Source organism: Zootoca vivipara, chromosome 10, assembly GCF_963506605.1.
Source record: "Zootoca vivipara chromosome 10, rZooViv1.1, whole genome shotgun sequence".
Classification (NCBI taxonomy): Eukaryota; Metazoa; Chordata; class Lepidosauria; order Squamata; family Lacertidae; genus Zootoca; species Zootoca vivipara.
This window is the reverse complement of record NC_083285.1, coordinates 13,608,601-13,636,040: the sequence shown is the minus strand read 5'-3', so window position 1 is coordinate 13,636,040 and position 27,440 is coordinate 13,608,601. Positions and strand designations below refer to the sequence as shown.

The following is a 27,440-nucleotide window of genomic DNA, read 5'->3' as shown; positions in this document are numbered from 1 at the left end:
GAGGAGAGGGTGATACGATCCCCCCCTCCAGCTAGTCTGCATGGATCATTTATGGAGGGTGTCTTTGTGCATTTGCTGTGGGTGGAATGCCACACCCCCACTAGTAGGGCTGGGCGATAACTGCGAGCCAGAGTAACAGTGGCAGGGCTTGTTGAAGCAGAGGGAAGAACAAGCTGTATCACAAGCTCTGCAGTGGTATCAGGGCAGACTGCGATGGCGGTTTCACTCAAGCTGCCGCTTGTTTTTCCCTCAACACACTGGGCGCTGGTAGCAGGGGGGACTCAGTAGGCGTCAATTTCACCAGCGATATACTACTGAGTGAAGCTGTCATCGCAGTCTGCCACTAAATACCGGTCCTGGGTGATATATGGATATATAGGCCAGGCCCACCCACCACAGCTCATGGGCAAATGCATCCCTGACTTACAGTAGCAATCTGAAACAAGCTAAGTCTTAGTAAATGCTATATAGCACATGGCTGCATCTAGTCCATCAAAATATGTTATTTAGGATAACTGGCGAGCTGGTTCAGGATAACTATATCCTAGTACTGAAAGGCAAGAGGATACAAAGGACACAAATTCACTATATTACTGCCATGTTGTCTTTCCTATCCGAAACTATTCAAAAATTGCACCTGCAATCAAATGTTAGTAGGCATGTTCTTTAAGATGCTCCTAAACATCGCTGCAGATGAAAAGAAGTATTGCTGCTTGCTAACTTAATATAAATACCATCTCTTTTCTTTTAACAGAGGATTGTTGACTGAAAAGGCAGCCCCTGTAATGAACATTATTCACAGCATCTTCAGCCTCATTTTAAAGTTCCGTAGCCAGTTAATCTCTCAATCGTGGAGTTTCGATACCAGCAAACAAATGGCTGTTCATCCCAACTTTGGCTTAATGCAGCAGTCTTATAACACGTTCAAGTACTACTCCCATTTCTTATTCAACGGTAAGACTTCTGTTGTTGCAAGGATGGGAACCCGGGGGCTGTCTCCAAACTCCCCATCAGCCTCTGATAGCATGACCGATGGTAAGGGATGATGGAAGTTGTAGTCTAGCAACTTCTGGCGGAGGGGCACAGTTTTCCCAATTTGGGGGTATTGCAAAGATGTGTTTATACTCAGTTTGGAAATAAAAACATCCTCTGCACACGGCAGCTTTAGTGCAGGGGTTCCCAAACTAAAGCCCGGGGGCTGGATGCGGCCCAATCACCTTCTAAATCCAGCCTGCGGACGGTTTGGGAATCAGCATGTTTTTACTTGAGTAGAATGTGTCCTTTTATGTAAAATGCATCTCTGGGTTATTTGTTGGGCATAGGAATTTGTTCATACAGTGGTACCTCTACTTACGAATTTAATGCGTTCCAAACGTACATTCATAAGTCGAATCCCATAGGAATGCATTGGGAGAAAAAAAATGTAAGTAGAAAAAATTCTATCTAAACCGCATCCAAGATGGCGGACGGAGCTCCGTTCGTAAGTAGAAACATTCGTAAGTAGAGTTATTCGTAAGTAGAGGTACCACTGTATTGGGATAGTTAATTGGTGATATGTCACGCCCAGTCTGAGTCGTGACTGTGTTCCCATTATTTTAAACCAGCCCTCCCCCAACCCAATATGCTTCAGATGTTGTTTGACTGCAATTCCTATTAGCTCTGACCAGCAGGATCAATGTCATGTCTGAACCAGGCCATTGTGTAAAGCTTGCATGATCTTCAGCTGCACCTATAGAAGATAACATAGGTTACCTTACATTGGGGTCAGGCTACTTGTCCGTCTTGCCCAGTATTTGTCTCCCCTGGCTGGCAGTACTCTCCAGAATTGCAGATATAGCTCTTTAACATTGCTAGCTTCCAGGATGCCAGAGATTGAACTTGGCCTGTTGGCATGTACCGTGGTGCCTCGCACAACGAAAAACTCGCTAGACGAAAGAGTTTTGTGTTGCGTGAGGCATTCGCAAGACGACAAGGTTTTCTATGACCGCTGCTTCATCTTGCGAGGCGCAGCCATAGAAAGCAGCAAAGGAAGATCAGCTGTCAGCATGGGAAGCTGACAGCTGATCTTCCTTTGCCAGGGGGGACGGAGCCAAAGCACGTCGGTGCGGCGGCTGCCCCTGCCTGTCTTCCCCTTGGCGGGGGCAAGCAGTGCCCACCGCGCTTCGGCTCCGTCCCCCGGAGCCACCGCACAGCCGGCATGGGACGGGGCTTTGGAGACCTTCTCCGAAGCCCCGTCCCATGCAGGGGAAGACAGGCGGGAGGCGGTGGGGGGGGAGAAGCGCTTCTCTCCCCCGCCGCGCACTGCCGGCATGGGACGGCGCTTCCTCGGTGAAGGCAAGCCGGCAGACAACCCGCCCGCTTGCCTTCGCCGAGGAAGCCGAAGCGCAGGCAGGGTGGGGGGAAAGTGCAGGATCTTTCCTCCGCTTCCCCCCCCTGCCTGTCACACAGCAGGGATAGGACGAGGCTTCTCAAGCCCCGTCCCATCCCCGCTGTGTCCGTTTGTCGGAGCACCGGCGCGCTTCGGCTCTGGGACTGGCAGCGGCAGGCAAGAGAGCAAGCACCTGCCTGCCTTCCCCGAGCCAAGAGAGCAAGTTCCGCCGCCGCTGCCAGTCCCCCGGAGCCCTTAGGAACGCATTGTTTCAATGCATTCTTATGGGAAACCGCGACTCGCTAGACGAAAAATTCGTTACACGAATTGACCCATGGAACGAATTAATTTCGTCAAGCAAGGCACCACTGTAGAGTTCTACTTTCAGTCCTATGTATGCTTCCTCAGAATCTGGTGTGCTCAACAGAGCTTGCAGCAGCTGTAAGCGAAATCTGTAGAGCACTGTGCTTAATAGAGTTTGTTAGCGTGGGCAAGTGAAATAATATTTATGATAAAAGAGAGAGCAGATACCTAAAGTGTTCTTCGTTAGAACCTGTAAAAACAAATAGGCTCAACTGAAATGAAACCTCTGCTAGGACAAATAGAAGAGGGCAGCAGCTTGCGTACCTCATTGAGCTTGTGCACACTGTTAAGTGAGGAATATCAGGAGGATTTGAGGCTGACCGATCTGTATCCCTTGCCATATTAAACAAGTGTTCTCTTATTTTCTCCTCTTACAGTAGTAACTAAGCTTGTAAACAGGGGATACCAGCCTCACCTGGAAGATTTCCTGTTACGAATCAACTTTAATAACTACTACAAAGATAACTGAGCTTTCTTAAAATACATCGCAAACTAGTGATGGAACACAGACTCAGCAACCTGTTTTCATTAACTCTGGCACATTGAAAGCTGCCAGTGCCAAGATGCTTCTGTAAAGAAAAACATGTTTATCAAAGACAATTGAAGGATAGAACGGGATCCATGGAAAATATCATCGTAACTAGGAAGATAACGTCATTCCGCCCTGCTTAGCATGGTAGAAGTTTTTATTCTCTGTGCTGCAAAGCATGCTGCCAAGTGCCGATACAGCAATATGTGCATTAGTGTAAATTTGTTAATGTGTATATTTTTCCTAGTAGCATTGTGCAATCTTCTCATGTAAATGTGTAAGAAATAAAAAGCAAAGCAGAAACATACCCACTTGGTTGTCAGCAGTGTGTATTACTAACATCACTCTCAGGAAGCAGATTGAGAATAAGAGTGGCAACCCAGTGGAACAGGAAGTAAAGCACAACTAGTGATGGCCACAGACTCAAGGTTATAACTGGAATGAATCAATCGGTTTATTGGTGTACAAAGCTTAACGGCTTTACGAAATCTGGAAAAAAAAGCAAATTGCATATTCTGAAAATTGATGGAAATAAAGCAACTAAGGACTGTGATAGAAATTGCATTGCATAAACCAATTCATGGTTTAATGGAATGCACTAATCATTGCATTGACAACAGCAATTAGAGTTAATGACATTGTCTCCTAAATTCCTCCAGCCTATTTAGTTGTAAAACCCAAATTCTAAAGTCTCCCAGCTTTGGTAGCAACACACTTTTTTCTGTCTAGAGCAGTAGGCAAGGATTTTGCAGCCTCCATTCAGCTAGGCAAAGCATACAAAGCTGAGCAGATATCAAGCAACAGCAATAAAACACCACTACTGTCTTGCCTGTTACTAAGCAAGGCCTTTAATTTTACTTCCCTCCTTTTCATCCCCTCTCTTCTCTGCGCTGGGGTTTGATGGAAATATGGGTGGGTTCCTAGCTAATTTGTTCTACAGGGAACAGTAGAAGTACGCCTAGGATTATGACTGCACTAAAATATATGTTCCTTTTTACTGAAAATGGTTTCGGCAAAAAGGGAGGGGAAGGGGATTATGTCTACTGAAAAACTAGAAAGACTTCAACAATTAGCAGAAACTTCATTTCTTAGATCAGTCAGATTTGCTATTAAGCAGTTGACATTCATAGTAACACAGGGATGGTTTTGTACTAAAATTGCTGCAGAAAGGGAAATGAACTCTCAAGCCACCTCAGGCTGGAGAGTCTGACATTGTTACAGCTAAGTACATTTTATCTTGAGTTCACTAAATAGCAGTGAATCAGTATTACTCCATGTTTTCCAGTACACGCCAGATACCCAACCTCTACAGCTGTGTTTGGGATGCCACATCCCGTTGAGATCCGCCATGCCGCAGTTACTGAACCACCACCCAGAACCGTAGAGCTCGCCAGCGCAGCTGTTGAATGCCTCATCGCCCTTAAAACATGGGCCACAGTCGTCATTGTCACTATCAACTGCACTGAAGAAATGGCCATCTTGACTCTCAGAGGGTTCACGGCCTCTGAATGCATCTCCTAAACCAAGAAAAAAAACCCTAAATTTTAGTCTCGTTAATTGCCTGCATCAGGGCATTTGGGGCAAAGAGAGGCAAATTCTTATTGGCTTACTGGTAAACTCTTGCTTTTTCATGCAAAACCATTTGCAGTCGTTTTCGGTCATCAACAGCTATCAGTCAGTCAATCACCCACTTCCACCACCCTTCTGAGTGATACCCCCTTCCCTCCCCACCCCTTCTCTACATAAGCGCCTGGGGACGCCTATTTCAGTGTATCTGAAGAAGTGTGCATGCACACGAAAGCTCATACCAAAATAAAAACTTAGTTGGTCTTTAAGGTGCTACTGAAGGAATTTTTTTTATTGTACTGGTATAATTTGTGTTTCTTCAAGCTTTTTCCACAGTACTGCTTTTTATCTTTTTGGTAAAATAAAATAATTCTAACTGCCATAACTCTGGGGATGTCAACATTACAACACACCAAAACAAACACACACGTTTTTTTAAAAAAAACAGCAGGCTGTTCTTGGAGCTTTCACAAACTGTATTGAACTTGATAAGTTAACACACCTTTTTAAGGTGCTGGTTTTGACCTTTAAAGCCCTATGCGGCTTGGGATCCTCGTACCTACGGGACCGCCCTGCAGAGGACCTTAAGGTCCACAAACAACAATATTCTGGAGACCCCGAGCCATAAGGTGGCTAGATTGGCCTCAACTAGAGCCAGGGCCTTTTCAGTATTGGCCCCAACTTGGTGGAACGCTCTTTCCCAGGAGACCAGGGCCTTGTGGGATTTGTCATCTTTCCGCAAGGCCTGCAAGACAGAGCTGTTCCGCCTGGCCTTTGGGTTGGATTCATTCTGACCCCTGTGTTTCCCTCCCTCACGGTTTGGATTTATGGACTACTTAAAATGAGGCTGCATTTTAAATTTTAATATTGTATTTTAATCTGTATTTTAATTAATTGTTTTCCTTTTTTATGTGTTATTGTAATTTTACTGGGGAGGGGGTGGGGTATAAATTTATTATTATTATTATTATTATTATTATTATTATTATTAACAATCTTAACCACGTTGCAATTAGGTGTTGTAGAGCAGCTGGCATTCTCCACTTGGCTCTGAAACTGCCTCATGGTAACTAAAATGCCCTTGCAAACTATAGTATGAATCAAATTACCAGGTATTTGCTTCAACGCAGCCCTAAATTCGTATTGTTTGGTTATCTGAAGAAAACAACAAGAGTATGGGCTGAAGCAAATGTGGAGAACTTTCAGTCCTCCAGAAGTTACTGAACTACAAGGCTCATTTGGTCGAGCAAGCATGGTTATTAAAGGTTGATGAGAAATGTAGGGAAGCAACATTTAAAGGACCAAAAGCTTCCCACACATGAACTGAAGGCGTAGAAGTGGCAAGATGTCCCTTATCAACTGCCAGAACCTGTGCAGCATCTAAATGGAAGTGACTGGAACAGTCACCTTCATGATACTGTATCCCCACACTCTTTGATTTGATTTTCAGAGGGATTTCCCTTTTTGCCCTGCAGACCCTCTCCATTTGCCACTGTGTCCTGGGGAGGGGGTTCCCCAGATCACGTAAGCTGTTTTTCTAGAGGGTGTTAGGGGGAGGGGGAATCAGCAAAAATTATATCTCCCATTAGTATCCCCTGAATCAAAATTGATTTTGAAAGTGCAGTTGGGTAAGGACCATATATGAGTTGTGTGTGCATTTCCCCTTTCCTTTCCTTTGTATTAAAATTATTTTCAATTGCAAAATGTACCGATACGTCTTTAGACTTAATGCTAAAATTATGGTTATATCCAGACACTACACACCTACAGGCAGCTGTATTTATTTAAAACCATGAATGCATTGTTACCAGGCGAGAGTGACTCCAAGTGGCTACAATGGCTCTGGAAGGTTAATCCTGCCTGAGAAGCTGCTTCAGGAAAATCAGAATTTTATTCTAGGGGTGCAACCCACCAATGATGTCTTTGTTTTCTAGCTTACTTGGATCTGGACCTGATTTTGAGGGATGCTAAACTGATAAACATGGGGGTCATTGCACACATCACTGAATTTCTTACCCACATTCCCACTGTATTCCCCCAAAGAAAGGCGGTATTTTTTATCTTCGTTGCCAATTTCAAAGGTCTTGTATACAGCATAGCCCTTCTTCCCTTTGCAGTTTCTCAGGTCCACTCGGAGCTCACATTTTTTGTCTCTCTGGTGGGTCAGAGCATGAATGTAGACAAGCCCTAGCCAATGTTCAACTGGAAAATATAAAGTTGTGTTTTCATGTATCCATCGCCAACTGTACATAATCTTGAATGCAAGGAAATAAACACCTGCAGTTTTGAGAGCCACAACAGCTTTCAGTTTCCTACTTAGGGACGCGGGTGGCGCAGTGGTCTAAACCACAGAGCCTAGGGCTTGCCGATCAGAAGGTCGGCGGTTCGAATCCCCACGACGGGGTGAGCTCCCATTGTTCGTTTCCAGCTCCTGCCCACCTAGGAGTTCGAAAGCACGTTAAAGTCCAGGTAGATAAATAGGTACCGCTCCAGCGGGAAGGTAAACAGCGTTTCTGTGCGCTGCTCTGGTTCACCAGAAGTGGCTTAGTCATGTTGGCCACATGACCCGGAAGCTGTCTGCGGACAAACACTGGCTCCCTCAGCCTATAGAGCGAGATGAGTGCCGCAACCCCAGAGTCGTCCGCGACTGGACCTAATGGTCAGGGTTATCTTTACCTTTACTTTCTACTTCTGTGTACATGGGAAAGGATCATAGCAGAGGCTTTTGAATGTGGAAGGTCCCAGGTTCAATCCTTGCCACCTCTTGAAAATAATCAGGTGGCAAAATGGGACGGGGCAAAAGACCTGCCTGAGACCCTTGAGAAAGGCTGCACATGTAGGTTGGCTGTTGAAGTTAATCAATAAGATCCATTTGTGCACATAGTATGATGTCTAAAGGTAAGTCCACAGATCGAGGGAAAGATTTTAGTTGAGGGGAATAATTTACTTACAATCAACATGCCCAAATCCTTTTTCATATTCAGACATCCACCTCAGAAAGTTCTCAGGTCCACCATATACCCCTTTTCCATCGCGTCGCTGGATAACAGTCCATCCACCGTCGTATCTTCTTTCACAGAATACCTAGAAATTTACGTTAGTAGGTAACCAATCTGAATTATAGGATCCTAAACACCTTAAGGTAACCTGCGGCTGCTTAGGACTTCAGGTTAATATCAGCACTTTAATTTGAAGCCAGAAACCAACAGGTAACCAGTAAACCTGGTGTTGGGTCGGTGTAATACGATTCAGCCATGCTGCACTAACCAACAATCTTATGACTATATTTTGAACCAACTGGAGTTTCAAATATGTCTTTAAGACAACCCTATGGAGAGAACATTTTAACCAACTTGGATGCAATTAGGGTACAAATCAAAATTGCCTTCACGAGGTATGGCCAGACCTGGCAAACCAGATGAAACATATAAAATATGGCCACAAACACAACTTGAATATTCAAGGACAATGGTGGCTCCAGATGTACACCTAAGCTGCACACTTGACCTTTCAGAGGAAGTTTGGAGGCAGGTTGTACATCACCTCCCAGCTCTCTCGATTGACTGAATTAAGTTCTTCTCCCCCCCCCCCCCCGCCAAGACCAATTCCGGATATTAGTTCAAGTTTCCAATGCCTCTCCAGGATCAGATTATGGAAGTAAGAGGTAGATCTGTGTGCCATGAGTATACAGGCCCAGACCTCCAGATCATGCAGGTGTTCAGAAGACAAGGCATTTGTAAAAACAGGTGCTCTCAATAACACTTCATCAAAAATGGAACCTGTGGCTCAGAATGTAATTGTAGAACCATACCTTACCTCAAAAGGCTTATGAAAATGCTTTGGTTTGATCCAGTAAGTTCCGCTGGAGAGAGATGCATTGGCAGCAAATATTGCTGTGCAATCAGGCCCTGTAATGGAAAGAATGAGTAAGGTTGATGAGACTCCTGCTGCTCAGAATGTGAACAGCAAAATGGAGCCCTGGAATTAAGGGCAGGAGCCGGTTGATAATAAGGTGGAACCTGATGGAATAAGGGCAAGGTCAGTGGTACCTGATGAGAGTCAAGGGAAGCGGGTGGCTGGGCTTAGGGACATGCAAATCTGCCAGTTTCAGTTTCTCTGGGTTTCTCATTCTTCCTGTCTCGAGTTCAGTTCCTTTTTATACCAACTAACAAAATTTCTTTTTAAAAAATCCTCATGAAAATGCATCAATGTTGAAGTGTGAATTTTCCCTAATATACACGCCGATATGCTGTTTTGCCTAATGCATACAGTTTACCATAGTCAATCCATTTTTCCAAATATAACCTATAATTGCAATGCTATTTTGCTAATACATGCTTTTATGCACACTGAACCTTAGCGTATGCATTTTTGCACAAATTACTAGGCACTGCAAAATTCACAGAGTGCAATTTTCAAAGGCTGGATGTGTTTCAGTTCCTCTATCGTTTTATAAAGTGTGGTTCACCTTTATATGTGAACTGAAGATAAATTATTCCCCATCCCTAGCTGTGCTTGAGGGAAGCGGGGTGAAGCAAATGGCAAAAAGTAATTACTAATTGCATCCAAATATATAATTACCTATTCTGGTATGCATATGGGATATTATGAGCCAAGCATGATTTGTTTCAGAAACTTGGGAATTTATGCATTCATCTGAACTTCCAAAGACTCCTCCCTGATAGCGTAGGTTTCTCAGTTAGAAATATATTCAGCCAAATGTGTGCAGAATCTCCTGCCAGACCTTCCCATTAAAGCTGCAAAGTTTGGGGATGAAGCTGGCAGAGATGGAGACACCGGAGGCTGAGATGGCATGTGTGGGCCCAATTCTTCCTCCATAGGCTTACCAATGAACACCCAAATAAAGTTTAAAGTGTGAGAGACCAGTTTCGTAGCCTCCTTTTGCTCCTGGTTTTTCAGCTATAACTTTATCTAGCTAGTTACAGGTAGGAAGCCGTGTTGGTCTGACGCAGTCAAAACAAAATAAAAAAATCCTTCCAGTAGCACCTTAGGGACCAACTAAGTTTGTCATAGGTATGAGCTTTCGTGTGCATGCACACTTCTTCAGATACACTTGAAACAGAAGTGTCAGACAAACTTAGTTGGTCCCTAAGGTGCTACTGGAAGGATTTTTTAATTTTGTTTTATCTAGCTAGGATGAGATCACAGGCCCAAATAATCCATCTTGTTCTCTTAAGGCTGACAACATTTAAGCAAAAACCTGAGCCAGGAATTTTGTGAACTGGCCATATTTTGTCCTTCACACAGGCTGTGTCAGGGTGTGTTTCCTCCCCGGTCCTTGAAGGATCAAACAGCGGTACTGTACTTAATTTCAGAGTGATGCAGCACATAGGAATAGCTTGCATTAAGTGCTGTTAATGAAATGGCACTCATCTGCAGCAGTACATGCAGAGAAGAATAAGAAGTCATTCTCCAGCTCTTTTCCTTCCTTATTATCTCTGCTGTCAGCCGCTTTTCTGTCTGAAGTGTACATCAATGCGAGGAATAAGATCTCTAGCCAGCAACACTTGCGAAGGCCATCAGAACCACCAAAACACTATGTAACACTTAATTAAAAAACAAACAATCCCGCCCCCCACCATGTCACATCTTGCCCCGTTTTTCGCAGTGACCAACCTCGCCTGTGTTTGCACCACTTTGCTTCCTCTTATAACTGGTTACAGGAAGCAAAGAGGCTCTGCATTGCAGAGGTTGAGCTACAACCCCTGGGGTCCCTTCCCAACTCTACAAACAATTATATGCCTCTCAATTTAGTTCCTTTTTAAGAAGCTATTGTGAATCAAGGCCCCAGTCACATGCTTATCAAACTGGGATGTCCCCGCACGTTGTATGAAAATAAGGTTAATGATCATTCAAATATGAACAACAAAAAACCACCTACCTTGAACTACCCGCCGTGGTTGTGCCTGCAGAGATCAAATTATGTTTATATTACACCGCTGGAAACACTACAGTTGTAAAAACGAAATTTTCTAACTTTACTTACGTACAAAGTTAAAAACCATTCCTGTGTCTTCATGCAAAAACAACCCACCTCTCCCCAAAAACCGCCACTGCTGTACAAAAGTTTATATTTGAGATAAGCAGACCTCACACCAGTTCTGTTTTTCATTTTGGAGAAAGGTGGAAATCTGCAACTCCCTTGCACCTTTTTGCAACAGGACTGCTCTCCTCTCTCTCAGCTCAGCCTTCCCCAATCTGTGGACCTCCAGGTGATGTTGGACTCCAATTTTCAGCAGCACAGCCAATGGAAGCTGTAGCCCAACATCTGGAGGGGATCAGGCTAGGAATTGTTGCTCTAGTAGTTTCACCTGGAGGACAGCCAGCAAACTGAGTTTTTAAAAGGGGTACTGTATTCCCAGATGAAAGGAAGTTACTTCTTCTCCAGTTAGGCGACTTGTGAGGCAGTCTTCTTTAGCAAAGACTGGCATTCAGAATAAACTCCTTCTGCCACATTTCCTCTCATCCATTCTCTGCTGTTTCCATACTGCCAGAGGCATCACAGCCAGACAGTAAAAGGGAGTCCCAGTCAAAGTAAAGCATCAATATTTGGCTTTTCTGCTTCAACCTGGGGTGGGAAATCTCTGGATCAGGGGTCAGCTGTGGTCCTCCAGGCCTCTCTATCCCACTCTATCTCACCTTCCCTAAGCCACACCTCCTCTTCCCAGCCCGCTCCCCTCCCCAGGCCTGCTCCATACCCTCCTCAAGTGCCTCCACCTTGCTGGAATTTGTCCCTGAGCCATGGTAATGCCTCTTGCTTACATGGCTAAGAGCCATGTGCTTTGCTCTACCTGCTTTTGCATCTGGCTCCAGTCCCAGGTCCCCCACAACAACGTGACCCTCAAATGGACAAAAAAATTCCCTGCCCTTGGGCTTCAAATGAAAGTGGCAATATATTTGTTTACTACCTTTGTCCCAGCTTGCTGAAAATCCAGAATTAATAAAAACCCTGCAATGCTCTTGATCTGGAAACACAGGTTCATTCTCATAACTAAAATAAAAATAAAAATACAGTATAGCTATTGCTTTCCATAGCAAAGTTCAGCTTATATTTTAGAAACCATAGAATCACTACAGCACATACTTGTGGTTCCCAGTTAGCTAAGTACTGCAGGCCCCTTGTTTTTCAAAAACCAAGCCATGGACCCACTACTTTTGAAAATGTTGATATTGCTAGCAAATGCCTGCCTGGGGCCAGCGTGGGACCGCCCCAGAGCTGAAGCATTGCCCTGTGCGCATTCCTGGCTGCGGATTCGTGCAGACCAGTGGCAGGGAAATATGCGATTGTTCTCCTCCGTGAAGAACAACACACACAGGTAATAAAGAGCCACAAAGTAGATCTATAACTACTTTATCGTGGGCTATATACAAATTCCATTCTCTGCTACCCAGCTCAGAAACTCAGAGCTGTGCATCTTGCTTCCAGTCACATCGAGAGCCAGAAGCGAAAGTAAAGTACAGTGAAAAACACCACATGGTACAAAGGTACAGATACTTCCTTTCCCACGGGTAAAGTCAGACACACAATCCACAGCATTCCTCACTGCTTTGAGCAGTTCGGTGTACAAATATCCCAACATATATCTCTATGGTAGCTTTTGGTGAATTTACTATGGCCGTTCCCCAAGAACAAGGTTGACAGTTGTCGGAGGAAACCTGGTTATCAAAATATGGGTACCTGAATGTCTTGCTCCTTTTGGCAAACATATACAATTTTAATCTGGGGGAGACAATATTGGGGGGAGCTTTAATTTCCCCTTCCCAGTGCCAGGTTGTGTCTAGGGCAAGCCAACAGCTACCGGTAGGAACCAGGAGCCATGAGACCAGCAAGCCAGTCAGGACCAAGGAGAAGTCATAATTGTAGGGGAAGCTAGGTTGCAAGAGTCAAGGAGCAAGCCTAGACTGATGTTAGAGGCAGAGGATAAACCTGGAAGTGGGGTTAAGGAGCAAGCCGGAGACCTTGCTGCTCAAGCAAAGCTCAGGTACAATAGGAAGCTCTCTTACAATCCTTCCAATTCAGGGGAATTCAGCAGTGAGCATGGAGGGCAGTCAGTCCAGGGCCTGACGGTACATTTTAAATGTGGTAAATGCTGCTCACAAACTCCCACATCACATTTAAATTAGCCCTTGTTTTATGGTAAAACCCCAGATTCACAAACGGACCCAGGTGGCGCTGTGGTTAAACCACTGAGCCTAGGGCTTGCTGATCAGAAGGTCGGCGGTTCGAATCCCTGTGACGGGGCGAGCTCCCGTTGCTTGGTCCCAGCTCCTGCCAACCTAGCAGTTTGAAAGCACGTCAAAATGCAAGTAGATAAATAGGAAACCGCTACATCGGGAAGGTAAACGGCGTTTCCATGTGCTGCTCTGGTTTGCCAGAAGTGGCTTTGTCATGCTGGCCACATGACCTGGAAGCTATACGCCGGCTCCCTCGGCCAATAATGCGAGATGAGCGCGCAACCCCAGAGTCGGTCACGACTGGACCTAATGGTCAGGGGTCCCTTTACCTTTACCTTTACCCAGATTCACAATACTATACCCACAAGGAAGAATTCTGTCAAGGAAACAGAAGGAGAGTCACTAGGGGACATTAATGGCAAGTGAATAAAGAGGGGCAGGACATCTCCATTAATTACAAGAATTACACGTTTATAAAAACAATCAGAGGGATGCTGCAATTATCACATCTAGGATCACACAGAAGCGTTAACCTCATTTTGTCTCTGTCTGAAATGTAAGACTGGTCATAGATCATCCAGCAACAAGAGAGGCAAAAAACAGTCATGACTGCTCTTATAACAGTTTAGCATTTTACAGTTATAAATTTACTGGTGTGAGAAATGAGTGTCTGTGTATGCCTGTCTGGTCACCGATTTGGCAAAGGCAATGCAAGTTACACTGCATCAAGAACTAAATGGAGAGAGGAGGAAATAAGAGATCATGTATTTCTCTGCAAACATGTAACCCACTTCCCCCTTACCTGGAAGTAAACTAGACTGAACACAATGGGACTTACTTCAGAGTAGGTATGTACAGGATGGTGCAATGAAGTTCCTTCTCCCCGATGCTAAGACTAAGAATGGTTATTAAGCAGGAAAAACGACAGACAGCAAATACTCTCCACTATGCATAAAATCCCTCCAGATTCACATTAGAACAAGATTTTTGAACACACACACACACACACACACACACACACACACACACACACACAGTAACACACACACAACCTTGTTAGTGAAACCTTTGTCTCGGGTCCAGGCCCAAGGACACTTGATCACCTTTCCAGTAGGATTTCCAGAAGGGGGAGGCTGTGTTACTGTGCTGCTACAAACCCAACAGAATGTCTAACAGCAACTTAAAGACTAACAAATGTATTATGGCATAAGCTTTGGTGGACCAGAGCCCATTTCAGCAGATGCATTATCCTAAATTAGCAGGCAAATTGGCTGGGGTGGGCAGCAGGGGGGAGGAGCAGAGAAGGAATTGAGGTTATAGTGAGGTTATAGGCAAACACAAAAAGTGAGGTTATAGGTAAACACAAAAAGTACAGACTGTGACAATTACATTTAATGTAATTGTCGCAGGGTGTACTTTTTCTGGTTTCCGCTAATCTCATTGTTTACAACCTCTACCTCTCTTCCAAAGCATCTGTATAGACCTTCCAGTTTAGCCTAGCAACATATCTGTACAAAAACAAATGCCTTAAGTAAATCATTAAACTTGGACCCAAACTTAGTCAAGCTTAGAGTAAACGTGCTGGAATTAATAGAGCTGAATAGTTACAACTAACTTCAATCCCATTGGTTTCAATGGGTCTACTAAGTGCCTAAATCTGGATTCAAACAGTCTTCCAGGTAGTTCCACAAATCCCTGTTATTTCCCCCTAGTAGATGACAATAGATCTCTTTCTGAGACAAGCAGCCCCTAGGTATGGTTCAGATGTGTGCAAAGGAGACCCAAAATGCAAGGATTGCTCTTCACACACAATGTATTTATGGCAATATATGGCTACAACGAAAGGAAACATGGCTAATTGGAAAAAAAACCAAGTTTCCATATTTAATACTAACTTCCACATTTAACTTCTTAAGAGCCTTCGCTTCCAATGGTGAAATCCACCAGGGTGTTTTCCTTTCCAACAAATCTTTATACCCAATCCATACATTAAACAATGATTTTCTAATTATATGATTTTAAACACCTCTGTGGGTCTTTATCTTGACCCCAACTGCATATAAACACCCATTCATAACTCACCACCTATAGAAATGCTCGCTTCCCATCTGCTCTCCTTTTTCCTGCATGTCATTGTAAGCCTGATTGTCAGGGCCTATCTTTCTCTCTTTAAAAAAACGACACAAACCTTTTTTGGGAGACAATCCTCTGAAAAGTGGGGTGAAATACAGTAAATAAGTAATTAACAAAGATCCAGAAACTTCAACATTGGATTTCTCAGAAATATCACGACAATGGACAGTGGTACAGTGGTACCTTGGTTTAAGTACTCAATAGGTTCCGGAAGTCCGTACTTAACCTGAAGCGTACTTAACCTGAAGCAAACTTTCCCATTGAAAGTAATGGAAAGTGGATTAATCCATTCCAGATGGGTCCGCGGAGTACTTAAACTGAAAGTACTCAAACTGAAGCGTACTTAAACAGAGGTATGACTGTACCTGCGAGTAGTGAACATTTTAATCATTTCTTGGATTTCTTAATTAGTCTAAAAATAACACGGCACAAACTTTTAATATAAGCATGGTCAAAATAATTTATTTTCAATGAACACAGCTCAGGATAATAGATTTCAGATTTTTGCTATTATTTGCAGAATGAGGAAATGTCCACAACATCATTCAAAAGGTATAGAGTGCAATACTTAAAAGTATCATAAAAATATTCATGTGGCGTGTTTTTATTGCTAAAACTGCATGAAAAGTAAATAATTTTGATTGTGGGCAAGAGGTATTCCATTCACAACAGCTGACCTGAGCACTGTTTTTTAATTTAAAACTCTACATAAGATCCTCAGAAGCCGCAGTTAAGATCTGCTAACAGCAAGACCAATTAATAATAGCCCTATTAATTCATTTGTGTGTACAGGGCTCTAAATAAAAAACAAGAAAAGTTTAGCAGTTGTTTGCAAAAATTACTGCGCCCGCCATTTGTCAATAACTCACATCAACGCATTTTTATTTTCCAACTGCTAGTCTACGTTTGCATTATAACGCAGAAAGATCACAATATCTCAGAGGTGCGTTGACACTCCAGTACATTCCTACTGATTTTAAAGGGATAGTGACTATAAAGAACAGTCCTTGGGACTACAGCCACAGCCATCAGGATGTATTGGAGCAACACCTCTTTTAACACACCTCTGAAGAACAGCCATGTTTTCATGCAGCTGTTTCGCTGAAGCTGAAATAAGCTAAAGTTAAAAGATAACTCAATTGGCACAAAAGGCAAAAAGCGCGAGAACAGAAGACTTTCCATGAGGTAGCAAAGTTGTTTACATAGGAAATAAATAGGTTATCTGAGACGCAAGAGTGAAAGCATACATCCTTTGAAGGCATTGTTCAAATACAAAGCGATTTATATATTATACATGTTGGCAAAAATAAACCTGTTGACCCATGTGCCCTACTGTCAATGCTGAACACCTACAGGAGGCAGAGGGGAGTCCCCCCCCCACTATTCCAACAATTGGTGCTGTTAGCATGGAGCTTCTTTTTGTGGGATTGCATTAACTATTCCTGATCCAGTAAATCAAGCTCCACACACAGACCCAGAATAGAGTCTTGAACCATATGCTTTAGTATGGTTATGACCCTAACTGAAATCAAGCCACTATATGTAAATCATTTACACTGAAACTAGTTTTCTTCTTCGTTCCATTTTTTTAAATATACACCATCATCTTTTCCCTACGACCCAAAAATAATTTCTCTAAAAACCTGATTTAAACACAAAGGTTCACAATAAATGAACTACGCAATTAAATGAAACGTAGCTTAGAATAAGCAATGATGAGCTTAAACCTGCATTATATCCCTGCATAATAAAAAAAAAGTTACAAATATATTGCCAGGAAGTACTATTAGTTCATTTTCAGACAAAAATAATTCCAGCATCTGGATTGCTATTTTTGTCGTCACAAACACAGATTACACTTGGATGTTCACAGATCAGTGCGGAAAAAATATAACTGCACTTTGCGATGAATAAAAGATAAAACTTTGGTCTGTCTTTCAGCAGTGTGCGTGGACAGTTGTGATGGTCACAAGTTGTAAAATGAATATGGCTCAAGTGAGACTGTGAAGACATCCGACCCATCTGTTTGAGACTTAATAGCACTTCTATACACCTTGCTGCACTCTCCACTCGGGAAGATCAACATCCCTTTGTGGAAAATACAAACAAGGCAGTTAGGAAGATCATGTAACACAGAGCTCTGAAGCCCAGAGTGGAGGTTTACTGCTATAGGGAACTCTTCTCCTGGATGCTGAACTGCACTCAGCAGCTGCAGCCCCCACTTCTTCTACTTCAGGATCCTCAGTTGCCTCACTGTAGCATTCCAAGTCTTCTTCATATGGCTTTTCTAGGAGCCTCAAAACTTTCCTTACCTGGAAAAGAAGGAACACAATTATTACTGCCAAACCTCAACTGTATTTTTATTATTTTTGTCCCAAGGAGAAGCCAAAGTTTGGGGATTCCATATCTGATGAATACCTCTCAATATTTATTTTCCAACATTTAGCAATACCACTTACCTCCATAAAGTCTCCATTTTCTGCTGCTTCTATAGCATTTTGAGCAATGTAATTTCTCAATATATATTTTGGGTTATTTGAGTTCATAATTTCCACATGCTCAGCACTCCAGTTATCAGAATTGCCAAACTGCTCCATTTCTTTTTCTAGCCGAACTCTGAAAGAACACAGAAAGCTTCGCATAATGGGTGAGTTTTAAACAAACTAACAAACACACCACTTCTGTCACAATCGTGAGACTCAGGAACATACAACGAAGAATCATTTAAGAGGACAGGTCTAAAAGGCACTCTGATAAGACATCCAGAGCACAATGCTAAGTTATATTTGAGCATTGTATGCTATGCAGCCAATACAAACAAGTCATTTCAAGAAGACAATTTTAAAGATCTTATTTGGAATATATTCTGATAACAAATGCTGCAGTATGAAAGCCTTAGGTTGCTTCCATGCACTCACAGCTAAATCCTTTACAACAAACATTTACGGTACGCACATATGTATTAATAGCACTTATCAAAGTATATTTGCATTTCATAGTACATAACCATTAGTCTCACCTGTAGTTCTGAAGCCAATCTTTCCAGTGTCCTTTATTTCTACTAACCAGTTCTGATGCTGTTAACTGCTGTAGCTTAGAAAATTGCTCTATGCGTTCCAGTTCTTTATTTATGTTAGATTTTGTCCCAATTAAGGCAAAAAGTTGTGGGTTAGACTGGGCTAACATAAGCATCATTGAAAGCTGTCTAGAAAAAAGGGAAGGAGGAAAATGGAAGACTATCAGAAATTAATTACTGTGAGTTGTGTGTTAGTTATGCTTTAAAACATACAATTCCTAAATTATGAATTATAAGGTTACAGACAAAATATTTGACTTCTAAGGGGAATTTTGAAAGAAATTTGCAGACATATTTTGTCATACATTTCAGCTGCACAACTCTGTTGAATGTCAGGGTGTATTTCTGTCTTTACAGCCTGAAATCGCTAAACATGCACAAGAGCAGCATGTTTCCACTAAGAATGAAACAGTAAAGCAGTCAACAAAGAGCACAATGTTGGAAATCAATTAAAAGCTAAGTAATAGAAAGCAATAGAAAATGTTTTTTAAAAAACATGAACTCCCCCACATATTATCCTTTAACTTTCAGCTCATGCTATTTTTGATGGCTAGTTTATATGGTTCTCACTGTAGTGCAAATTTAATAATAAGTGAGCTGCTCTCAAATACCAAGACTTATCGACAGCTTGGCTGGGTGGACTATGTATGACAAAAACCTTGTGAAAGGTATTGGGTCAATACACCCAAGTCTTTAGGCATATTGATGCTTGTAAGTAACCAAGTGGTGTGTTGGTATTAGTTCTGCAAAACAGCTGGTATTAGGCAAATGGTATGCCAGAGGTGTGAGGGTGAACAAGTACCGTACACATTCCAAAATATGTTGACAGTAATGTTCTAGTTGTGGAACTTCATTTAACTTGACGATTAAAGACTAAAAGTTACACTGTGTATTGCTTTGTGTTGTATTGTCTGCTGTATTGAATTTGTATGTAGTCCTTTTACTGCATTTTTAAATTAAAAGACAACACAGATTAAAGGCTAAAATAATTGCATGTGGTGATGTGGACAGTTTAATCTCATATCTAGCTACTGTAGTGATCCAGACCTAAAGGACAATACATTCTTTCATAATGGACAATACCTTTTTATTTTTTCTGTTATGATGGGCATAATATGAACAAGCACAAGGAGGGACTTAACGTCTCAATTTTTTCCAAGCAACGTCACCCTTCTTTTTATCATATTACTTATGCATCATTTATTATTACTTATTATTTTATCATATTACTTATGCATGCTGGAGAACCATACACCTGTGACATTTGCCAGGTACTGGATGAAATTAAAGAGGACTTCAGAAAGGGTAATTTTCTTGTCAAGAAGTCTCAGTGTAAATTGGATCCTGACAGTCAAATATGGTTGAAATGCTGTTGGCAAAACAGCAAGTATCACTGGCATCACTACAACTAACTATGAGAAGGTGGAACCTACAGCATAGAGTCTCTGATTTCACTCCAACTACTCCGCAGGATGAATGGAAACAAGCTTTTAGTCATGTTAGTTGTTCTGAACTCACTTCTGCGTACTAAGATTTTAAGACAACAGCCATTAAAGGACTTTGTCAAAACAAGACTTTGCAAAAAGAACGAACAACAATAGCATCGGGTTTTGTGACACAATGGCAAACAATGCCTTGACATTCAGATCACTGTATGCAGTTAAAAGGACAGTAACATTCTTAACTGGGTAACAGGTGGAACTCAATGATGCAACACACCATTGTCCTAGTAAAAATGAACAGAATTCAGGACACAAAGCCTAATACCAGACACACCAATTTGAAATGTTGATTGTCCCTTATTTCTACTTGGCACTAACACAACCTTAATTAATGGTGGACAGGCACCAATACAATGCAACTCAGAAGCAACAATGAAGCAGTGGCAACCTTTGGAGACTTGCTAGATGCATAAATATCAGACTGAACAACAACATGTACAGAGTGCCATTGGAGTGCTTCATGGGAAGGCTGTTTCCAGCTACCACACCCTTTGGCCTTGGAAGCCTTATAAGGAGGAGGAGGAGAGCTGCTGTAGGAGAGCAACATCATGTAAGGGGGTTTCTAGGACTAAGGTGAAACTGTGAAGCTCCCTTGTTATTTTTGTTACTGGATGCTGCTGTTATGTTGTTTATATAATCTTGTGTTATATACATAGTACTGAAATGTGTTATTTTTGTATGTTATGTTTTTGTTTTGCTATATTCTGATGAAATTGTTGCCATATTATATTATTTTGCTATGTTCTTATGAAATCGTATTTGTAGTGTTTGTTTGAAATGCACCCTTGTTTCTTTGTTGGAAGCCGCTTTGATCACCATTTTGGGGGGGGGGGTAGAAAAGCAGTATACAAATATAATGAATTAAAAAATGAAAAAATCTTCACTTTTCTGAAGAGTGGTGAAAAACATCTCTCTCATTACTGGCAAAATATAAATACATTAAAAAATGCAGCTAATAAAGCAGGTTTTGTCAGATTACAACTGTGACTTAATTGTTTAGGAATTGATGGCTTCTCTATGTTGAGTCAGCCTATTTGGAAAAAAAAAATGGAGAAACTCATGGAAATGCATGAAGATGACACCACCAGAATTGCCCTCCACTATGTAAACACGGGTGGTGCTGTGGTCTAAACCACTGAGCCTAGGGCTTGCCAATCAGAAGGTCAGCGGTTCGAATCCATGCAATGGGGTGAGCTCCCATTGCTTGGTCCCAGCTCCTGCCAACCTAGCAGTTCGAAAGCACGCCAAAAAGTGCAAGTAGATAAATAGGTACCGCTCCGGCGGGAAGGTAAAAGGCGTTTCCGTGTGCTGCTCTGGTTTCGCCAGAAGCGGCTTAGTCATGCTGGCCACATGACCTGGAAAAACTGTCTGCGGACAAACGCCGGCTCCCTCGACCAGTAAAGTGAGATGAGCGCCGCAACCCCAGAGTCATCTGCGACTGGACTTAACTGTCAGGGGTCCTTTACCTTTAATGTAAACAGTAAATCACCATGCACTATTGGAACTCCTCATAATACCAATGTCATGATATCGTTCTTAAAAAACAGTGAAATACCTTGCCTGTATATGAATTAAAGGTAAAGGTACCCCTGACCCTTAGGTCCGGTCGCAGACTACTCTGGGGTTGTGGTGCTCATCTCGCTTTACTGGCCAATACCCAACAAATACAATCAATTTCCAGCATTTAATTGCCTGCAGTCTCATTCTCAAAAGCATTCTTTCATCCTGTTGTTTTTTCGTTTTTAGACTGAAGTACACTATGGCATAGAACTCAACATACCCAAAACATATTAAAAGCAAGCCTGTCACTTAACTAAGAAATGTATCGTATCCAGAAGTTGAAATACAAATCTCCAGTTTTCCAGATTAGAACTACCACATTAATCTGGAACTAGAAACTTGTAGAAAACAAAAAATAAAAATCTGTTACTGTCCACATGCAACCTGTCAAATATACAACCTGTCAGTCTATTATTTCCTCTAATCCTAAAACACACAGGAACTTAGCACAATATCACAGCTCAGTATACCTGGGGTCCATTTGAGGCTTGTATGCAACTTTCAGTTCTTCTAAGGATGCACACTGCTTTGTAATCTTATCTAAGAACTCTTCCAGTTTTAAAGGATCAGAATCTGCTGGGAAATTGCTCAGCAAGCGGAAAGTATTTGTAAAATCTGCACCTATGAAACAGATTTAATGGGAACTTTAGTCAGCTGTTTATATAATTCAGTTCAAACTATTTTTTTTATCATGTACTGGCATTATGTCATTAATTTCAGAGTATTAATGTATATGATTTGAATTATTTTATGCAGAACATCAAATGAATTATACTTTGTTATTTTAAATATTAATATACAATGCACACTAACCTGTGACCCGCATAGTTTCCAATAAATCAGAAACCAATTTATTATCATCATCCAACTGGAGCTGAATTAATCCTAGCTTTTTTCTCATTGTTTGCAAATAATGCCTCTCAAATTCTGCTTCATATTCTTCTTCCAGAATGGGCATACTGATTTCCAATGGAAGTTCTGGGACTAAGGCTTCAGCAAGCTTGCCTAGGTTCCACTTACAGATTTCTGGTTGCTTATTATAAGCATAGCGCCCTGCGTTATCAGATCCATTGCAAATATGTTCAGGATCGTATCTGCAAAACAGTAGTATTTGGTTTAATATTTAGTTTATATGAATGAATAGTAATATTGCAGTAACTAGATAGTGTACGAATACAATGCAGACTGTTTCCTCCTCCCCTTGTAGTCTCCCACAGCATTTCCCAAAGGGTTCCCCCTCAGCCAGCTAGAGCAGTTCTTTTTTTGGGGGGAGTGGGTTGAGGGAAGCCTCAGGGGGACAGGAAATTGCTGAAAAGTGCCTCAATCCCCATTTTGCTGGTGGGAGGCTTTGCAAGATCAAACAGCCTTCTGTCAGTGCACACCAATTGGATACAACTCTACATCTTTAAGAATTATTGTGTATCACCATGTCAAACAAATACTTTGCTTCCTTCTTCCCTAGTTTAATCTTACTCAAGTTACTTAGTAAATTGCTGAACAGGGATAAACTACAAGGTAACCAATATAAACCTTCAACGCCTATAGATCTAACAAGATTGATCACACTGCTGCTGCAATATACAGCAAAATTATCCTGGATTAATTCCATTAACACTAACAAATATGACTGAGTACAAGGGTTTTGCCAGTTCATCTGAAAACATATTACCATACATTTAAATTTCTTCCACAGTTCACTAGAAATATTTTTTCAAAAATGAAAGCAATAAAAAGAGATCCTGGTGCCATTTGATCCAGTCAATATAACAAATCTGTTTTGAAGTTACTGAGATACACTGACCTGTCCATAAATCCAAAGGGTCCATAGTCAATTGTAAGTCCAACTATACTCATATTATCCGTATTGAGCACACCATGACAAAATCCAACACACTGCCATTCGGCAACCATCCTTGCTGTCCGCCTTGTTACCTTAAAAATACAACCCGATTTTCAGTCTCTTTTCATGTATGAACTTTATGCTTGCATACACACTGCATATAAAATAGAGTAATATTTTAAAAAATAGGCAGTTGCAAATGTGTGTTGAACATTTTCCATCCATGTATGCCATTCTCCACATATCCTTAAGGCTTAAGAGTTCCTATGGAGAATAAAAGACTAATATTTGCTAACCCTGTGTGAATGAAAATTGTCTTGTCTATGTTAACAGGATGTCAATGAGTATCAAAGGGTGAAAAATCAGCTCACTTCAGACCATGTAATTTGGAAAAGAATAGCATTCCAAGGAGTGGAATGCAAACATATTTTTTATAAAAAATAATAAGAATTATTACCTCCCGAAAGAAAGCAACATTCCTCTGAACATTATTGTCTGAGTGTGCTTGTAGAATCTCTGGGTAGAAAGTGCTGATTACATAATCAAGCATTTGTATTCGAATATCATTTCTGTCAACACTGGGGCCTTTACGTCCTGTATATTCATCAGTAGCTTTAAAAATTTCAAATGATCCAAACCTAAATAAAAGGATTGTCAATTATTGAGCTACATCACCAGGAAATAAATATATTTCATGGAGGGTCCCCCCCCCATGTATAGTTTATTTATATATATTTTAAATAACAAAAAGTAAATAAATTGCCATTTAGCTCCATGTACTGCAGCAACAGGAAATGCTATGGTATAGTTTTACCAGAGAAACAGAATATTTAACTGGTAAGCCCCAATTCTGAAAGATGTGCTTTATAAGTATTTTGAAACCTTGAAAGCTTTCTTGGTTATTAGAGACAGGTGACTGAATTGTGTTTCAAGGATGGACTTGCCATTGCAGGGGGCTGGACTAGACTTTGGATCCCTTCCAATTTATTTCTACAATTCTATGAGATATGGAGCTCACCTCTGCCCCAAACAAGCATTTGGAGAACTACTTCTTAATTTTTTTTACATAATACTAGGGCTGCAATTGCAACTCAGTATTGGGTGCCAATCACTTGTCAAAGGCCAATATTTTAGTCTTCAGCGCCAAATGTTAGCAATAAATATTTACAATTTTAGTAGGCAAAAGTCACAGGTACCTGAAATGTCTACCGTATATTAGACTAGAACACATTAGACTAGAACCCATCCAAACTGTATATAATACCTGTTTTAATATAAAACCCAAAGCAGGATATTTACCTAATAAATGTGGGTGCTATTCTCAGGACAATTGTGCACCTTTCTTTTTTTGGATTTCCATCATAAAAAATGTCCCGAATAACTTCTGAATCAGATGTTACACATGTTCCAGCTCTGGTTGTAGGTATTCCTAGGTGAAACATTGCTTCGCTGCACAGGAATTCTCTTATGCTTGATCGCAGAACTTTACGACCATCTGCTTGTCTGAAATTAAATTAATAAGATACTAGAATAAGTTTTAAAAAATAATAATCTCCAAAATATTTTAAAAGCATAATTTACAGAGAAGGGTCAAATTCACTCAGTATCAATTAGGTCTTTAAACAGCATTTTATTTCAGAAGAAAGAAGTATACTTGCTCTGTAGTAAAAAATGAAGCAGGGAGTAAACTACTTCTGCTCACTTTATAGCTCAATTCTAGACATGTCTACTCAAAAGTCCCAATGACTTATGGTACTCTCAGTGAAGTGTGTATAAGATTATAGCCTGAACGCAGGGTTTCCCAAACCTGGTCTCCAGCTGTTTTTGGACTACAACTCCCATCATCCCTAATGAGTGATCAGGGATGAAGGGAATTATAGTCCCAAAACAGCTGGAGATCCAAGTTTAGGAAATCCTGCCTTAGTGTGTCTGCACATACCAAATCATGTTATCATCTCAAGACTGTACAGATGTTTTATGAGAGCTCAAGTAAGCCCTCAGGGGATCACACCTCAAGCCAAAATCACATACTGTATAGCCAAAACACATTGGGTGCAATGGCTAGAGAGATTGCCAGTCTTTCCCAAAACCCTGTCCCGCTTTTTTAAACAATTTTTTTTTTTTGCAAAGCACATAAAGCTGAATGTGCACAAGTTAAATGTGTGTATGTTGCAGACTAACTGAAGTTTATTTAGGGGAAACATTTCACATGTTCTTCTGCAGGCTGCTAAATGATGCAGCATCAAGTGATATACATGAACCAACCTTTAGCAACTGGGGCGGGGGCATGAATTCTGCTCATACTTTGTTATTCATGGTATGCTATGCATGCTTGACAATAGCTAAATAACAGCTTAGATAGCAGAACTCCTACAATTCTGTGATTTTAATAAAGACAAGATATGGATCTGAACCTTTATTCAAGTTGCTAAGGAAGGGAGAAAACAAAAGGCGGCATGAGCCAGTGACATGAGCATAGACAGGATTTACATTAGGAGGGGCAGGTAGCCAGCATTTTTGTTAGGTGGGGCAGGGCACCCCCTGCCATCATCCCGTCTGGCTGTGTCTAGCAGAACTGGAATTAAACTCCTCAACAAGAAGTTTGTTTTAAATTACTTTCTTTTGACCCCAAGTGCTCAGAAAAGCCTGTCGAAAACCTGTAATCTCTCACTTCTAGGAGTAGCCTGGACAATTCCAAACTAGAATATTTTTATTTACTTACTTTAGTGGGGGGTGGCTGTCCTACCCCCCCACCTGCCCACACCCATGGACATTAACAGGCCCGACCCAATAACAAGCCAGACTAAACCACTTTTTTTTTAAAAAAAAAAAATCACACTGCCCAACACCATAGCTGCCAAGTTTTCCCATTTCTCGCGAGGAAGCCTATTCAGCATAAGGGAATTTCCCTTAAAAAAAGGGATAACTTGGCAGCTATGCCCAACACAAAGGCCTGCAGACTGTGCAATGGCCTTCGGATTTAGGTCTGATAAGGCCCTAAGCTACTGAAGGTAATGGGGCCCTTTATATGTCCAGCTGTCCTTTGTCAACAACAAATTGTCGCTGTTTTTTGTGTTGAATACATGCTATAACCTAACAGGTATCTAAAGCCATTTGCACATACCAAAATATGTATTTTATCAAAGTAATTGTTGAACTGAAATACAATTATGAATAAGTATATTAATAGTGAAATACATTTTAAAAATTTGGGGGGCCCCAACAGAGTGGGGCCCTAAACTATAACTTGTTTAGCTTATACGTAAATCCGGCCCTTCCTGGAGTAAGCGAAGGGAGCCGGTCTCTGCCACGCCCCTCTCCCGAAAACAACGCGTGTTGGGTGGTCGGTGGGCGTGCGCCTTCGCGATTTACCGGGAGAAAGGGGTGAGACCGGCGCCCTTGAGCTGGATCTCCCAGCGCTCGCCGCGCGGGTTCAGCACCTCGCCCAGGTAGACGGCCGCGCCGTCGCCGAGCTGACCGGCGAAGCTGCCGAACTGGTGGCCGCAGTAGCAGTGGGCGGCGGGCTCCGCGCCGGGCGGCAGCCGGTTCCCGCTGAAGTAGAGCGCCGCCTCGGCTTCTTCGTCGGCCGCGCGGGGCTCCCTCAAGCCCAACAGCTCCAGCGCCGGCGCGGACGAAGCCACCAGGCGAGGGCCGCGCACCGGGGTAGGCCGCACCCGCGAGAAGCAGGCGCCCGGCACGGGCCGGGGCACGTTCTCCTCGCTCGGGTCTAGAGGCAGGGCCCGCAGCGCCCGGTTGTCGAAACGAAGCGCTCCGAGCCACAGACCAGACTCGACGACCGGGCCTGGAGGAGAAGCAGCAGCAGCAGCCGCGGCCTCCATGCTGCCGAAAGGGCGAGAAACAGGCACCGGCAACAAACGACTGAGGCGCCGGCTGTTACTACGCAGCAGCGCCGTTGCCATTCGCTTTTCTCCGGCCTTCTCGGCCACCGTCCGCCAGGGAGGGCGCTGGCGAGCAGCTCTCGTAACGTCGGTCCCTCCCATAACCGCCTTCCGAGTCCTGCCCACCCTCTCTCTGGCCTATCCCAGCTCGCCCCTGGGCACGAGCCTCCTGATTTGCACCCAGTCAGGGAGGGGGCTCCAAGGAACTGGCCAATGGGACGAGGGAGAGAGATATTGACCGCCTTTCGCTTCCGCTTGGGAGTGACGCCATAGCGCAGGCGCAGGTGCCTCAGCACCGTGAGAACCGTTATTTGAACAGAAGTATTTCTAAGGGGGGGGGGAGGGGAAATCACACTGCTAATAGCGATCCATAATATCGTTTGGTCTATGATAGTTCTTCCAGTTCCT

The 27,440-nt window shown here is 42.4% G+C and overlaps 3 protein-coding genes across 5 annotated transcripts in view; 1 reads left to right on the top strand and 2 right to left on the bottom strand.

Moving 5' to 3' along the window:
• TUBGCP6 (tubulin gamma complex component 6) overlaps nucleotides 1-3,618 on the top strand; it is a 41,003-nt gene extending 37,385 nt beyond the window's left edge. For both annotated transcript variants that reach the window (XM_035126634.2, XM_035126633.2), the window contains exons 25-26: nucleotides 755-954; nucleotides 3,109-3,618. In XM_035126634.2, the coding sequence (XP_034982525.1) occupies nucleotides 755-954; nucleotides 3,109-3,200 (292 nt within the window). In that variant the 3' untranslated portion in view covers nucleotides 3,201-3,618. The remainder of the gene's footprint in view (nucleotides 1-754; nucleotides 955-3,108) is intronic.
• Nucleotides 3,619-3,689: 71 nt separating this feature from the next.
• Nucleotides 3,690-14,224, bottom strand: LOC118090664 (angiopoietin-related protein 5-like). 2 transcript variants are annotated; one of them, XM_035126641.2, is made up of 7 exons: nucleotides 14,075-14,224; nucleotides 11,756-11,838; nucleotides 10,729-10,753; nucleotides 8,643-8,734; nucleotides 7,778-7,910; nucleotides 6,843-7,028; nucleotides 3,690-4,777 (listed from the first exon to the last, which is right to left on the bottom strand). In XM_035126641.2, the coding sequence occupies exons 2-7, from the start codon at nucleotides 11,834-11,836 to the stop codon at nucleotides 4,482-4,484; spliced, it is 813 nt and encodes a 270-aa protein (XP_034982532.1). In that variant the 5' UTR covers nucleotides 11,837-11,838; nucleotides 14,075-14,224; the 3' UTR covers nucleotides 3,690-4,481. The 2 variants fall into 2 exon arrangements, with proteins under 2 accessions (XP_034982532.1, XP_060135543.1); XM_060279560.1 differs by having other exon boundaries at nucleotides 14,126-14,224.
• A 285-nt stretch (nucleotides 14,225-14,509) lies between these two features.
• SELENOO (selenoprotein O) lies at nucleotides 14,510-27,365 on the bottom strand. Its single transcript, XM_035126632.2, has 9 exons — nucleotides 26,506-27,365; nucleotides 24,433-24,636; nucleotides 23,591-23,771; nucleotides 23,095-23,225; nucleotides 22,107-22,387; nucleotides 21,764-21,914; nucleotides 18,175-18,360; nucleotides 17,615-17,771; nucleotides 14,510-17,467 (listed from the first exon to the last, which is right to left on the bottom strand). Exons 1-9 carry the CDS (start codon nucleotides 27,132-27,134, stop codon nucleotides 17,270-17,272), a joined length of 2,118 nt encoding a protein of 705 aa, XP_034982523.2. The 5' UTR covers nucleotides 27,135-27,365; the 3' UTR covers nucleotides 14,510-17,269.
• Between the last annotated feature and the right edge of the window lie 75 nt (nucleotides 27,366-27,440).